Raw genomic sequence first — 15,536 nt, 5'->3', positions numbered from 1 at the left:
TTAATCCTTGGGGATTTCAATGCCCATAACACCATGTGGGGATCCAACAATACCGACACAAGAGGTCGTATGCTGGAGGATATCTTCCTCCAACATGATTTATGCATACTTAATGATGCATCACCGACCTACTTGCACCCAGGAACTGGATCACTCACATGCATTGACCTCACCGTATGCGTCCCCGGACTTCTGGACGACTTTAAATGGTCAGTTAGCAATGATCTACGTGGAAGTGATCACTTCCCAATCATCATTACTAACAATCTCCCTTCATTAGGACGACCTCAGCGGTGGAAACTGAATAAGGCCGATTGGGAACAATTCCAAAAAAGATGCTCCGAGGATATCACAGAAAATATCCTCGATGAACAGAACCCAGCTGATACCTTTGCTAGCAAGCTACTAAGTATAGCCAGGAAAGTTGTACCCCTAACCTCTGCAAATCCAAAACGGCCTAGCAAACCATGGTTTGATACAGCTTGCAAAAGTGCTATTGGCGATAGGAAAAAACGACTGGCTGCATTTATAAAGAATCCTTCCCAGGAAAACCTAAAGCTATTCAGGATAGCTAGAGCAAAGGCTAGACAAACCATACGGTCAGCCAAAAGGAATTCCTGGAGAAGTTTTGTCGGCAGTCTGGATGCCAAAACTTCTGCTAGAGCGGTTTGGAAGGCAGTAAGGCGAATCAAAGGGAAAGAATCAAATGCAATAGGGCATTTGAAAAACCAAGGACGAACTGTCACGTCCCCCAGAGAAATAGCTGACTGCCTTGCATCCTCAATAGCAGAAAAATCATCCACTGCACACTACACGCCAGAGTTCCAAAAAGTCAAAACCAGGGAGGAAAGACACCCCATTGATTTCAGGTCAGAGAACAATGAAGACTACAACAAACCGTTCTCGCTTGAGGAACTGAGGGAATCGCTGGACAAGTCACATGACACAGCGCCTGGAGAAGACGAAATCCATTACCAGTTCCTCAAGCACCTTCCCGAACCCTCATTGGCAGTCCTGCTAGGGGTCTATAACTGTGTGTGGCAAACAGGCGCTTTCCCAAACAGCTGGAGGAAAGCCACAGTTATACCGATAGCTAAACCGGGAAGAGACGGCTCTGACCCAGCTAACTATCGACCAATAGCACTAACAAGCTGCATCTGCAAAACCATGGAAAGAATGATTAACAGTAGGCTGGTCTGGTACCTGGAAAGGAATAAAGTGATCTCAAACTACCAGTGCGGATTCCGGCAGGGGCGGACAACAACTGACCACCTGGTAAGGCTGGAAGCTTATATTAGAAATGCATTACTCAGAAGAGAACATCTAGTAGCTGTATTCTTCGATATAGAAAAGGCCTATGACACAACCTGGAAACATGGCATTCTACGTGACCTGGCGCTTATGGGGCTTAAGGGACACCTCCCCCGTTTTGTGGAGGAATTCCTGAAAGATCGAAAATTTCAGGTTCGAGTGGGCAACTCCGCTTCTGACACTCATGACCAGGAAATGGGTGTACCCCAGGGCAGCATTCTGTCAGTCACCCTGTTCAACATTAAAATAAATAGCATCATAAATGCGCTGTCCCCTTGCATAGAGTGCTCTTTGTATGTTGATGACTTTGTCATTCTCACTTATGGGAAAAACATGAACACCTTAGAAAGAAAATTACAGTTATGTTTAAACAAAATTCAGGGTTGGGCAAACTATAATGGTTTCAAATTCTCAGACTCCAAAACAGTTAGTATGCATTTTTGTAATCTAAGGGGACTGCACCCAGATCCTGAACTATTTATACACAAAAAGAAGATCCCTGTCGTGAAAACTACAAAATTTTTAGGCCTCACCTTAGATTCCAAATTTAATTTTCTCCCCCACATTAAGGAACTTAAGAAGAAATGCCAAAAGTCATTAAACATACTAAGAGTACTCAGCCATACGGACTGGGGAGCTGACAGAGATACCTTGCTGCTGCTCTATCGGAGTCTAATTCGATCCAAGCTAGACTACGGATACATAATATATGGAGCAGCAAGGAAGTCGTACCTAAAAATACTGGAACCAATACAAAATGCTGCCCTGCGTCTCTGTCTCGGCGCGTTTCGTACATCACCTATCCCAAGTCTCCATGTGGAGGCGGGAGAACTCCCCATGGATATAAGAATGAAAAAGCTTGCAATGCAGTATATAGTCAAGCTAAAATCCAACCCCACGAACCCTGCTTTTGACTCCATATTTAACCCCACAGAGGTAGAATTATACAATCGAAGGCCTAACGTCATAGAGCCGTTGGGCCTTCGAATGAGAGAACCCATCCAAAATTTAACCCCACCCATTGACCAAATCTCTAAAATAGAAACCCCTCAGAACCCTCCCTGGCTAATGAATAAACCCAAATTAAATTTATCCCTCCTCAATTTCAAAAAAGAAAATACAGACCCAAGCATACTACAAGTCCACTTTAGGGAACTGCAGGAGAGCTACGGAGATTGTGGCACCATCTACACAGACGGATCCAAAATGGAGGGAAAGGTCGCGTGTGCCTGCTCCTTTCGGAACAAAACAATCTCCCGTAGACTCCCCGATGGCTGCTCCATCTTTACGGCCGAATTGCACGCAATATTGCTTGCACTTATGGCCGTAAAAGCATCAGAAAGGAGGAAATTTATAATCTGCTCCGACTCCAAATCTGCATTGCAAGCTTTGGGGCGGATGAAGACTGACATCCCATTGGTACATAAGAGCCTGAAGCTGTTGGACCAAATAACAGCCGACCGTAGGGATGTCACCTTCATCTGGGTCCCCTCCCATGTTGGCATTGAGGGAAACGAAGCTGCAGACAGAGAAGCAAAGAAAGCCCTAAATCATGCGGTGTCAGGAACCCAAATTCCCTACTCGGACCTGAGGCAAAGTATTGCCTCTGCCACCTATCGAGAGTGGCAGAACCGATGGGAGGCTGAGACTCACAGTAAACTCAGGCAGATTGTGGCAGATGTCAGGTGGCGGCCCACATCTAAGGGTCTGACAAGGCTTGGTAGCATGACCATGTCCAGACTTAGGATTGGCCACACCTACATCACGCACTCTTTTGTACTGAAGAAAGAGGAGCCCCCACTTTGTGAGTACTGTGACTCTCGCCTCACCGTGGAACATATCCTCGTTGATTGCCCCAGATTCCAGGATGTCAGGGCGAAATATTTTAGAGTCACTAATTTAAATACACTATTTGACAATGTTGACCCTGGGAAGGTACTGGGCTTTATCCGGGAAGTGGGGCTATCTACGAAGATCTGATTTATGAATTTGTGAACATTCACTATTTACATTAGATTTTTACCAAATATTTAAATTTTTACTACCTTTACTATTTTAACTGTGAATAGACCTTGATTTTAATGATATGACTGTATAGAATCTGGCCCTGTTGTTTAGAGAGAGAGTAGTCCTTAAAGGACTGCAGGCACGACATGGCCTAAATTGTGCCGATGTGCCTCAAATCAAACAATCAATCAAAAAATGAGTGTCATTTAGTGTTTTATTTCTATTCTCATATATTTGAGTGTCATTTTATCCTGTATTTTTATTGTGTTTTATATGTCATTTACTGCTGTATTTTTATTCTTTGGTTTTCTTGTTTTCTTCAGTCTCAAGGTCATTCTTATCAACACAGTCCAAGGTCAGGCAGCAGTGTTTCTCCTAGAGGCACTCAGAGTACATCAAACTACCGGCAGCATACATCCAATTTAGTAACACAGTTATAAAACTGTTCAAACATGTAAATTTTGTTCATTGTAAATACTGCATTTCAAATGAAATGTATGGAAGCAAGCTCTTGTCAGTAACTCATTGGTGTGGACTTACTGAGTAATTCAGTCATATAAACCATGTAGAGAATTTAAGTTCCATGTCACAATTAAAAGAAAAACATTGTACCTATCATGTATCTTGTTATTTATACAAATCCTTTGTTTTGTTTTTATGAATAAACATATTGTTAGTTTCTTTCTACGTCTGAATGTGTGAATGTCAAAGAAATCAAGACAACAAACTAAACTATAATCTAGTATCAAACTATTCTTTTTTTAAAAGACAAAAGCTAAGTATATTTATTGATAGATATTAGATACTACAAATAAAAGTAATTTTCAACAGGCTTGAACTGCTAGAACTTGAAATGTCAGGCTTTGGAAATGGCTGCAGTGAGTATTTCAGTTTTAAAAAAATATTTCAAATAATTCTTTCTCTAATCCTTATTATTTTGAAAATCATCAACAAATCTTGCATAAATAAGGTGAGTAGTCGAGTCAGAATAGGAACAAATGTACTAAGTATGCTCTTCTAATTCTTTTTGTTTGAAGACAACATTATTCATTCAATAAACATGAAATGGGCAGCTCTTAGACTATCAGATGTTAAAGAAGGATACTGTTCTAGACCTATTAAGTAGGGCTATGAGATGTTCTAGAATACTGTTCTAGTTATAGAATACTGTTCTAGTTATAGAATACTGTTCTAGTTATAGAATACTGTTATAGAAAAAATGTTTTGTTCTAAAAGTACAAGTCACATTTTAGTCCCAATATAAACAAAAGAGAAAAGTTTCATGAACAAAGTGACAGGCCCCCAACTAATGGAAATGTCAGATCTCATTCAGTTTTTTTTTTGTTTAGTTTCTTCATGAGCCTAGGTCATTTTTGGAAGCTTGTTGAAGTTTGTTACATCTAATATGAATTATCTTGCTCTTTTAATGCTTAAAAATTATAAACACATTCTCAAACACATCTTAATTTGTCTTGGGTCTATTTATAAAATATTCAGCATTTTCCAGCAAATATCCTTTGTAAGACCTAGCTTTGTTCAACCTTCTTCTGAGGAAATTGATTTTTTTTACCATTTAGAATGTATTTTCAATCATTGTTGTAAACATTTGTCAAAATACCAGTACTTGAAATTTCATGTGCATAATTGCAACTTACTGATTGTAATAAATAGTGATATAATAAACAGTGATATTTTTGGAATGGTTGATTCACCTGTGCCTTAAACTTTGATATGTAAACTATTTGAATCATGTAAAAATATCTTGAGAAGTGCTCAATGGAATGAAGTTCTGGTTCTTCAACTACTATAGACTTGAGTGGACTAAGAAATCATTGGGACTGATACACTTTGGATTGATTTGACTCTGGCTCTAGAAAAATTTCATTGTTTTCCCACTACACGTAAACAGCTCAATACTAACATGATGTCCTGCTTGAGCTACCAATGAAAGTTTAATCTAGCTATAACTAGTTACCAATAAAGGTTCAGTTTAGCTAAAGCTACCAATGAAAGGTTCAATCAAGCTTAAACTACAAATGATGCACAAACTTAAGTGCAGTTCTCCTCAGAAGACATAATACTTTTGAGTATACTGTGGTACCTTCATTTCCAAACCTTAAAGTGAAATACTTGTATTTGTATTGAATTCATTTCAATTGTGAGTTTTTTAAGTGAACCATATTATATAAATATATAGCAGTACCTTGTAAATATGTTCTAGAAAATATATACTCAAAAATAAAACACTGTAACTATACTTTTTTAATAAATATTTTTTATATGCAAATCTTCTTTATTTAGTTTTTTTTTATTTGAATATTGTCTTTTATTAATTGTAAACCAATAGAATCGATTTATGGTTTCCATCCTTTGTTTAGTAACAGGAAAAGGGAGAAGGAAAAAATGAATTTTACAATTATTAAGTTTAATAAAAACAAGGTTACAAAGATAGTTTGTGTGGAAACACAAACTCAGAATCGGCCCACTAAAGTAATCCACTCCTGCAGGTTTCAATATTTTCCGCATGAATATCTGAAGCTGTGAACTGCAAACTATCAACCAAATTCCGATCTCCAGTAATACTAAAGGAAGAGATGTGTATAAAGTGTTGCTAATATTAGTGTTCAATTGTTAGTCTTGACTGATGAGATGATACCACAGACTCCTAACTAAATGTAATTACCGTTTGTTAGTGTTCAATTATTAGTTTTGACTGATGAGATGATACCACAGAGACTTCTAAATGTAATTACCGGTTATAAGTGTTCAAATATTAGTATTGACTAATGAGATGATACCACAGAGACTCCTAACTAAATGTAATTACCGGTTATTAGTGTTCAATTGTTAGTCTTGACTGATGAGATACCACAGAGACACTTCTAAATGTAATTACCGGTTATTAGTGTTCAATTGTTAGTCTTAACTGATGATATGATACCACAGAGACTCCTAACTAAATGTAATTACGGGTTATTAGTGTTCAATTGTTAGTCTTGACTGATGAGATGATACCACAGAGACACTTCTAAATGTAATTACCGGTTATTAGTGTTCAATTGTTAGTCTTGACAGATGAGATGATACCACAGAGACACTTCTAAATGTAATTACCAGTTATTAGTGTTCAATTGTTAGTCTTGACTGATGAGATGATACCACAGAGACACTCCTAAATGTAATAACCGGTTATTAGTGTTCAATTGTTAGTCTTGACTGATGAGATGATACCACAGAGACACTTCTAAATGTAATTACCGGTTATTAGTGTTCAATTGTTAGTCTTGACTGATGAGATAATACCACAGAGACACTTCTAAATGTAATTACCGGTTATTAGTGTTCAATTGTTAGTCTTAACTGATGAGATGATACCACAGAGACACTTCTAAATGTAATTACCGGTTATTAGTGTTCAATTGTTAGTCTTAACTGATGAGATGATACCACAGAGACACTCCTAAATGTAATAACCGGTTATTAGTGTTCAATTGTTAGTCTTGACTGATGAGATGATACCACAGAGACACTTCTAAATGTAATTACCGGTTATTAGTGTTCAATTGTTAGTCTTGACTGATGAGATGATACCACAGAGACACTTCTAAATGTAATTACCGGTTATTAGTGTTCAATTGTTAGTCTTAACTGATGAGATGATACCACAGAGACACTTCTAAATGTAATTACCGGTTATTAGTGTTCAATTGTTAGTCTTGACTGATGAGATGATACCACAGAGACACTTCTAAATGTAATTACCGGTTATTAGTGTTCAATTGTTAGTCTTAACTGATGAGATGATACCACAGAGACTCCTAACTAAATGTAATTAGGGGTTATTAGTGTTCAATTGTTAGTCTTGACTGATGAGATGATACCACAGAGACACTTCTAAATGTAATTATCGGTTATTAGTGTTCAATTGTTAGTCTTGACAGATGAGATGATACCACAGAGACACTTCTAAATGTAATTACTGGTTATTAGTGTTCAATTGTTAGTCTTGACTGATGAGATGATACCACAGAGACACTTCTAAATGTAATTAATGGTTATTAGTGTTCAATTGTTAGTCTTAACTGATGAGATGATACCACAGAGTCTCCTAACTAAATGTAATTACCGGTTATTAGTGTTCAATTGTTAGTCTTGACTGATGAGATGATACCACAGAGACACTCCTAAATGTAATTACCTGTTATTAGTGTTCAATTGTTAGTCTTGACTGATGAGATGATACCACAGAGACTCCTAAATGTAATTACTGGTTATTAGTGTTCAATTATTAGTTTTGACTGATGAGATTATACCACAGAGACACTTCTAAATGTAATTACCGGTTATTAGTGTTCAATTGTTAGTCTTGACTGATGAGATGATACCACAGAGACACTTCTAAATGTAATTACCGGTTATTAGTGTTCAATTGTTAGTCTTAACTGATGATATGATATCACAGAGACTCCTAACTAAATGTAATTACCGGTTATTAGTGTTCAATTGTTAGTCTTAACTGATGAGATGATACCACAGAGACTCCTAACTAAATGTAATTACCGGTTATTAGTGTTCAATTGTTAGTCTTGACTGATGAGATGATACCACAGAGACACTTCTAAATTTAATTACCGGTTATTAGTGTTCAATTGTTAGTCTTAACTGATGAGATGATACCACAGAGACTCCTAACTAAATGTAATTACCGGTTATTAGTGTTCAATTGTTAGTCTTGACTGATGAGATGATACCACAGAGACACTCCTAAATGTAATAACCGGTTATTAGTGTTCAATTGTTAGTCTTGACTGATGAGATGATACCACAGAGACACTTCTAAATTTAATTACCGGTTATTAGTGTTCAATTGTTAGTCTTAACTGATGAGATGATACCACAGAGACTCCCAACTAAATGTAATTACCGGTTATTAGTGTTCAATTGTTAGTCTTGACTGATGAGATGATACCACAGAGACACTCCTAAATGTAATTACCGGTTATTAGTGTTCAATTGTTAGTCTTAACTGATGAGATGATACCACAGAGACACTTCTAAATGTAATTACCGGTTATTAGTGTTCAATTGTTAGTCTTGACTGATGAGATGATACCACAGAGACACTTCTAAATGTAATTACCGGTTATTAGTGTTCAATTGTTAGTCTTAACTGATGAGATGATACCACAGAGACACTTCTAAATGTAATTACCGGTTATTAGTGTTCAATTGTTAGTCTTAACTGATGAGATGATATCACAGAGACTCCTAACTAAATGTAATTACCGGTTATTAGTGTTCAATTGTTAGTCTTGACTGATGAGATGATACCACAGAGACACTTCTAAATGTAATTACCGGTTATTAGTGTTCAATTGTTAGTCTTAACTGATGAGATGATACCACAGAGACACTTCTAAATGTAATTACCGGTTATTAGTGTTCAATTGTTAGTCTTGACTGATGAGATGATACCACAGAGACACTTCTAAATGTAATTACCGGTTATTAGTGTTCAATTATTAGTATTGACTAATGAAATGATACCACAGAGACTCCTAACTAAATGTAATTACCGGTTATTAGTGTTCAATTGTTAGTCTTGACTGATGAGATGATACCACAGAGACACTTCTAAATGTAATTACCGGTTATTAGTGTTCAATTGTTAGTCTTAACTGATGAGATGATACCACAGAGACTCCTAACTAAATGTAATTAGGGGTTATTAGTGTTCAATTGTTAGTCTTGACTGATGAGATGATACCACAGAGACACTTCTAAATGTAATTATCGGTTATTAGTGTTCAATTGTTAGTCTTGACAGATGAGATGATACCACAGAGACACTTCTAAATGTAATTACTGGTTATTAGTGTTCAATTGTTAGTCTTGACTGATGAGATGATACCACAGAGACACTTCTAAATGTAATTAATGGTTATTAGTGTTCAATTGTAAGTCTTAACTGATGAGATGATACCACAGAGTCTCCTAACTAAATGTAATTACCGGTTATTAGTGTTCAATTGTTAGTCTTGACTGATGAGATGATACCACAGAGACACTCCTAAATGTAATTACCTGTTATTAGTGTTCAATTGTTAGTCTTGACTGATGAGATGATACCACAGAGACTCCTAAATGTAATTACTGGTTATTAGTGTTCAATTATTAGTTTTGACTGATGAGATGATACCACAGAGACACTTCTAAATGTAATTACCGGTTATTAGTGTTCAATTGTTAGTCTTGACTGATGAGATGATACCACAGAGACACTTCTAAATGTAATTACCGGTTATTAGTGTTCAATTGTTAGTCTTAACTGATGATATGATATCACAGAGACTCCTAACTAAATGTAATTACCGGTTATTAGTGTTCAATTGTTAGTCTTAACTGATGAGATGATACCACATAGACTCCTAACTAAATGTAATTACCGGTTATTAGTGTTCAATTGTTAGTCTTGACTGATGAGATGATACCACAGAGACACTTCTAAATTTAATTACCGGTTATTAGTGTTCAATTGTTAGTCTTAACTGATGAGATGATACCACAGAGACTCCTAACTAAATGTAATTACCGGTTATTAGTGTTCAATTGTTAGTCTTGACTGATGAGATGATACCACAGAGACACTCCTAAATGTAATAACCGGTTATTAGTGTTCAATTGTTAGTCTTGACTGATGAGATGATACCACAGAGACACTTCTAAATTTAATTACCGGTTATTAGTGTTCAATTGTTAGTCTTAACTGATGAGATGATACCACAGAGACTCCCAACTAAATGTAATTACCGGTTATTAGTGTTCAATTGTTAGTCTTGACTGATGAGATGATACCACAGAGACACTCCTAAATGTAATTACCGGTTATTAGTGTTCAATTGTTAGTCTTAACTGATGAGATGATACCACAGAGACACTTCTAAATGTAATTACCGGTTATTAGTGTTCAATTGTTAGTCTTGACTGATGAGATGATACCACAGAGACACTTCTAAATGTAATTACCGGTTATTAGTGTTCAATTGTTAGTCTTAACTGATGAGATGATACCACAGAGACACTTCTAAATGTAATTACCGGTTATTAGTGTTCAATTGTTAGTCTTAACTGATGAGATGATATCACAGAGACTCCTAACTAAATGTAATTACCGGTTATTAGTGTTCAATTGTTAGTCTTGACTGATGAGATGATACCACAGAGACACTTCTAAATGTAATTACCGGTTATTAGTGTTCAATTGTTAGTCTTAACTGATGAGATGATACCACAGAGACACTTCTAAATGTAATTACCGGTTATTAGTGTTCAATTGTTAGTCTTGACTGATGAGATGATACCACAGAGACACTTCTAAATGTAATTACCGGTTATTAGTGTTCAATTATTAGTATTGACTAATGAAATGATACCACAGAGACTCCTAACTAAATGTAATTACCGGTTATTAGTGTTCAATTGTTAGTCTTGACTGATGAGATGATACCACAGAGACACTTCTAAATGTAATTACCGGTTATTAGTGTTCAATTGTTAGTCTTAACTGATGAGATGATACCACAGAGACTCCTAACTAAATGTAATTAGGGGTTATTAGTGTTCAATTGTTAGTCTTGACTGATGAGATGATACCACAGAGACACTTCTAAATGTAATTATCGGTTATTAGTGTTCAATTGTTAGTCTTGACAGATGAGATGATACCACAGAGACACTTCTAAATGTAATTACTGGTTATTAGTGTTCAATTGTTAGTCTTAACTGATGAGATGATACCACAGAGTCTCCTAACTAAATGTAATTACCGGTTATTAGTGTTCAATTGTTAGTCTTGACTGATGAGATGATACCACAGAGACACTCCTAAATGTAATTACCTGTTATTAGTGTTCAATTGTTAGTCTTGACTGATGAGATGATACCACAGAGACTCCTAAATGTAATTACCGGTTATTAGTGTTCAATTATTAGTTTTGACTGATGAGATGATACCACAGAGACACTTCTAAATGTAATTACCGGTTATTAGTGTTCAATTGTTAGTCTTGACTGATGAGATGAAACCACAGAGACACTTCTAAATTTAATTACCGGTTATTAGTGTTCAATTGTTAGTCTTAACTGATGAGATGATATCACAGAGACTCCTAACTAAATGTAATTACCGGTTATTAGTGTTCAATTGTTAGTCTTAACTGATGAGATGATACCACAGAGACTCCCAACTAAATGTAATTACCGGTTATTAGTGTTCAATTGTTAGTCTTGACTGATGAGATGATACCACAGAGACACTCCTAAATGTAATTACCGGTTATTAGTGTTCAATTGTTAGTCTTGACTGATGAGATGATACCACAGAGACACTTCTAAATGTAATTACCGGTTATTAGTGTTCAATTGTTAGTCTTGACTGATGAGATGATACCACAGAGACACTTCTAAATGTAATTACCGGTTATTAGTGTTCAATTGTTAGTCTTAACTGATGAGATGATACCACAGAGACACTTCTAAATGTAATTACCGGTTATTAGTGTTCAATTGTTAGTCTTAACTGATGAGATGATACCACAGAGACACTTCTAAATGTAATTACCGGTTATTAGTGTTCAATTGTTAGTCTTGACTGATGAGATGATACCACAGAGACACTTCTAAATGTAATTACCGGTTATTAGTGTTCAATTATTAGTATTGACTAATGAAATGATACCACAGAGACTCCTAACTAAATGTAATTACCGGTTATTAGTGTTCAATTGTTAGTCTTGACTGATGAGATGATACCACAGAGACACTTCTAAATGTAATTACCGGTTATTAGTGTTCAATTGTTAGTCTTAACTGATGAGATGATACCACAGAGACTCCTAACTAAATGTAATTAGGGGTTATTAGTGTTCAATTGTTAGTCTTGACTGATGAGATGATACCACAGAGACACTTCTAAATGTAATTATCGGTTATTAGTGTTCAATTGTTAGTCTTGACAGATGAGATGATACCACAGAGACACTTCTAAATGTAATTACTGGTTATTAGTGTTCAATTGTTAGTCTTAACTGATGAGATGATACCACAGAGTCTCCTAACTAAATGTAATTACCGGTTATTAGTGTTCAATTGTTAGTCTTGACTGATGAGATGATACCACAGAGACACTCCTAAATGTAATTACCTGTTATTAGTGTTCAATTGTTAGTCTTGACTGATGAGATGATACCACAGAGACTCCTAAATGTAATTACCGGTTATTAGTGTTCAATTATTAGTTTTGACTGATGAGATGATACCACAGAGACACTTCTAAATGTAATTACCGGTTATTAGTGTTCAATTGTTAGTCTTGACTGATGAGATGAAACCACAGAGACACTTCTAAATTTAATTACCGGTTATTAGTGTTCAATTGTTAGTCTTAACTGATGAGATGATATCACAGAGACTCCTAACTAAATGTAATTACCGGTTATTAGTGTTCAATTGTTAGTCTTAACTGATGAGATGATACCACAGAGACTCCCAACTAAATGTAATTACCGGTTATTAGTGTTCAATTGTTAGTCTTGACTGATGAGATGATACCACAGAGACACTCCTAAATGTAATTACCGGTTATTAGTGTTCAATTGTTAGTCTTGACTGATGAGATGATACCACAGAGACACTTCTAAATGTAATTACCGGTTATTAGTGTTCAATTGTTAGTCTTGACTGATGAGATGATACCACAGAGACACTTCTAAATGTAATTACCGGTTATTAGTGTTCAATTGTTAGTCTTAACTGATGAGATGATACCACAGAGACACTTCTAAATGTAATTACCGGTTATTAGTGTTCAATTGTTAGTCTTAACTGATGAGATGATATCACAGAGACTCCTAACTAAATGTAATTACCGGTTATTAGTGTTCAATTGTTAGTCTTGACTGATGAGATGATACCACAGAGACACTTCTAAATGTAATTACCGGTTATTAGTGTTCAATTGTTAGTCTTAACTGATGAGATGATACCACAGAGACACTTCTAAATGTAATTACCGGTTATTAGTGTTCAATTGTTAGTCTTGACTGATGAGATGATACCACAGAGACACTTCTAAATGTAATTACCGGTTATTAGTGTTCAATTATTAGTATTGACTAATGAAATGATACCACAGAGACTCCTAACTAAATGTAATTACCGGTTATTAGTGTTCAATTGTTAGTCTTGACTGATGAGATGATACCACAGAGACACTTCTAAATGTAATTACCGGTTATTAGTGTTCAATTGTTAGTCTTAACTGATGAGATGATACCACAGAGACTCCTAACTAAATGTAATTAGGGGTTATTAGTGTTCAATTGTTAGTCTTGACTGATGAGATGATACCACAGAGACACTTCTAAATGTAATTATCGGTTATTAGTGTTCAATTGTTAATCTTGACAGATGAGATGATACCACAGAGACACTTCTAAATGTAATTACTGGTTATTAGTGTTCAATTGTTAGTCTTGACTGATGAGATGATACCACAGAGACACTTCTAAATGTAATTAATGGTTATTAGTGTTCAATTGTTAGTCTTAACTGATGAGATGATACCACAGAGTCTCCTAACTAAATGTAATTACCGGTTATTAGTGTTCAATTGTTAGTCTTGACTGATGAGATGATACCACAGAGACACTCCTAAATGTAATTACCGGTTATTAGTGTTCAATTGTTAGTCTTGACTGATGAGATGATACCACAGAGACTCCTAAATGTAATTACCGGTTATTAGTGTTCAATTATTAGTTTTGACTGATGAGATGATACCACAGAGACACTTCTAAATGTAATTACCGGTTATTAGTGTTCAATTGTTAGTCTTGACTGATGAGATGAAACCACAGAGACACTTCTAAATTTAATTACCGGTTATTAGTGTTCAATTGTTAGTCTTAACTGATGAGATGATATCACAGAGACTCCTAACTAAATGTAATTACCGGTTATTAGTGTTCAATTGTTAGTCTTGACTGATGAGATGATACCACAGAGACTCCTAACTAAATGTAATTACCGGTTATTAGTGTTCAATTGTTAGTCTTGACTGATGAGATGATACCACAGAGACACTTCTAAATTTAATTACCGGTTATTAGTGTTCAATTGTTAGTCTTAACTGATGAGATGATACCACAGAGACACTTCTAAATGTAATTACCGGTTATTAGTGTTCAATTGTTAGTCTTAACTGATGAGATGATACCACAGAGACTCCTAACTAAATGTAATTACCGGTTATTAGTGTTCAATTGTTAGTCTTGACTGATGAGATGATACCACAGAGACACTCCTAAATGTAATAACCGGTTATTAGTGTTCAATTGTTAGTCTTGACTGATGAGATGATACCACAGAGACACTTCTAAATTTAATTACCGGTTATTAGTGTTCAATTGTTAGTCTTGACTGATGAGATGATACCACAGAGACTCCTAAATGTAATTACCGGTTATTAGTGTTCAATTATTAGTTTTGACTGATGAGATGATACCACAGAGACACTTCTAAATGTAATTACCGGTTATTAGTGTTCAATTGTTAGTCTTGACTGATGAGATGATACCACAGAGACACTCCTAAATGTAATTACCGGTTATTAGTGTTCAATTGTTAGTCTTGACTGATGAGATGATACCACAGAGACTCCTAAATGTAATTACCGGTTATTAGTGTTCAATTGTTAGTCTTAACTGATGAGATGATACCACAGAGACTCCTAACTAAACGTAATTACCGGTTATTAGTGTTCAATTGTTAGTCTTGACTGATGAGATGATACCACAGAGACACTCCTAAATGTAATAACCGGTTATTAGTGTTCAATTGTTAGTCTTAACTGATGAGATGATACCACAGAGACTCCCAACTAAATGTAATTACCGGTTATTAGTGTTCAATTGTTAGTCTTGACTGATGAGATGATACCACAGAGACACTTCTAAATGTAATTACCGGTTATTAGTGTTCAATTATTAGTTTTGACTGATGAGATGATACCATAGAGACTCCTAAATGTAATTACCGGTTATTAGTGATCAATTTGTAGTCTTGACTGAATGAGATGATACTACAGAGACACTTCTAAATGTAATTACCGGTTATTAGTGTTCAATTATTAGTTTTGACTGATGAGATACCACAGAGAC

The 15,536-nt window shown here is 35.7% G+C and overlaps 1 protein-coding gene across 5 annotated transcripts in view; it reads left to right on the top strand.

The window, feature by feature from the left end:
- Positions 1 to 5,605, top strand: part of LOC106052684 (band 4.1-like protein 4) — a 61,057-nt gene extending 55,452 nt beyond the window's left edge. For all 5 annotated transcript variants that reach the window (XM_056041001.1, XM_056041011.1, XM_056041020.1 and 2 more), the window contains one exon: positions 3,642 to 5,605. In XM_056041001.1, the coding sequence (XP_055896976.1) occupies positions 3,642 to 3,758 (117 nt within the window). In that variant the 3' untranslated portion in view covers positions 3,759 to 5,605. The remainder of the gene's footprint in view (positions 1 to 3,641) is intronic.
- Positions 5,606 to 15,536: the final 9,931 nt, after the last annotated feature.

Source organism: Biomphalaria glabrata, chromosome 1, assembly GCF_947242115.1.
Source record: "Biomphalaria glabrata chromosome 1, xgBioGlab47.1, whole genome shotgun sequence".
Taxonomy (NCBI): domain Eukaryota; kingdom Metazoa; phylum Mollusca; class Gastropoda; family Planorbidae; genus Biomphalaria; species Biomphalaria glabrata.
This window is presented reverse-complemented; position numbering and strand designations above follow the sequence as displayed.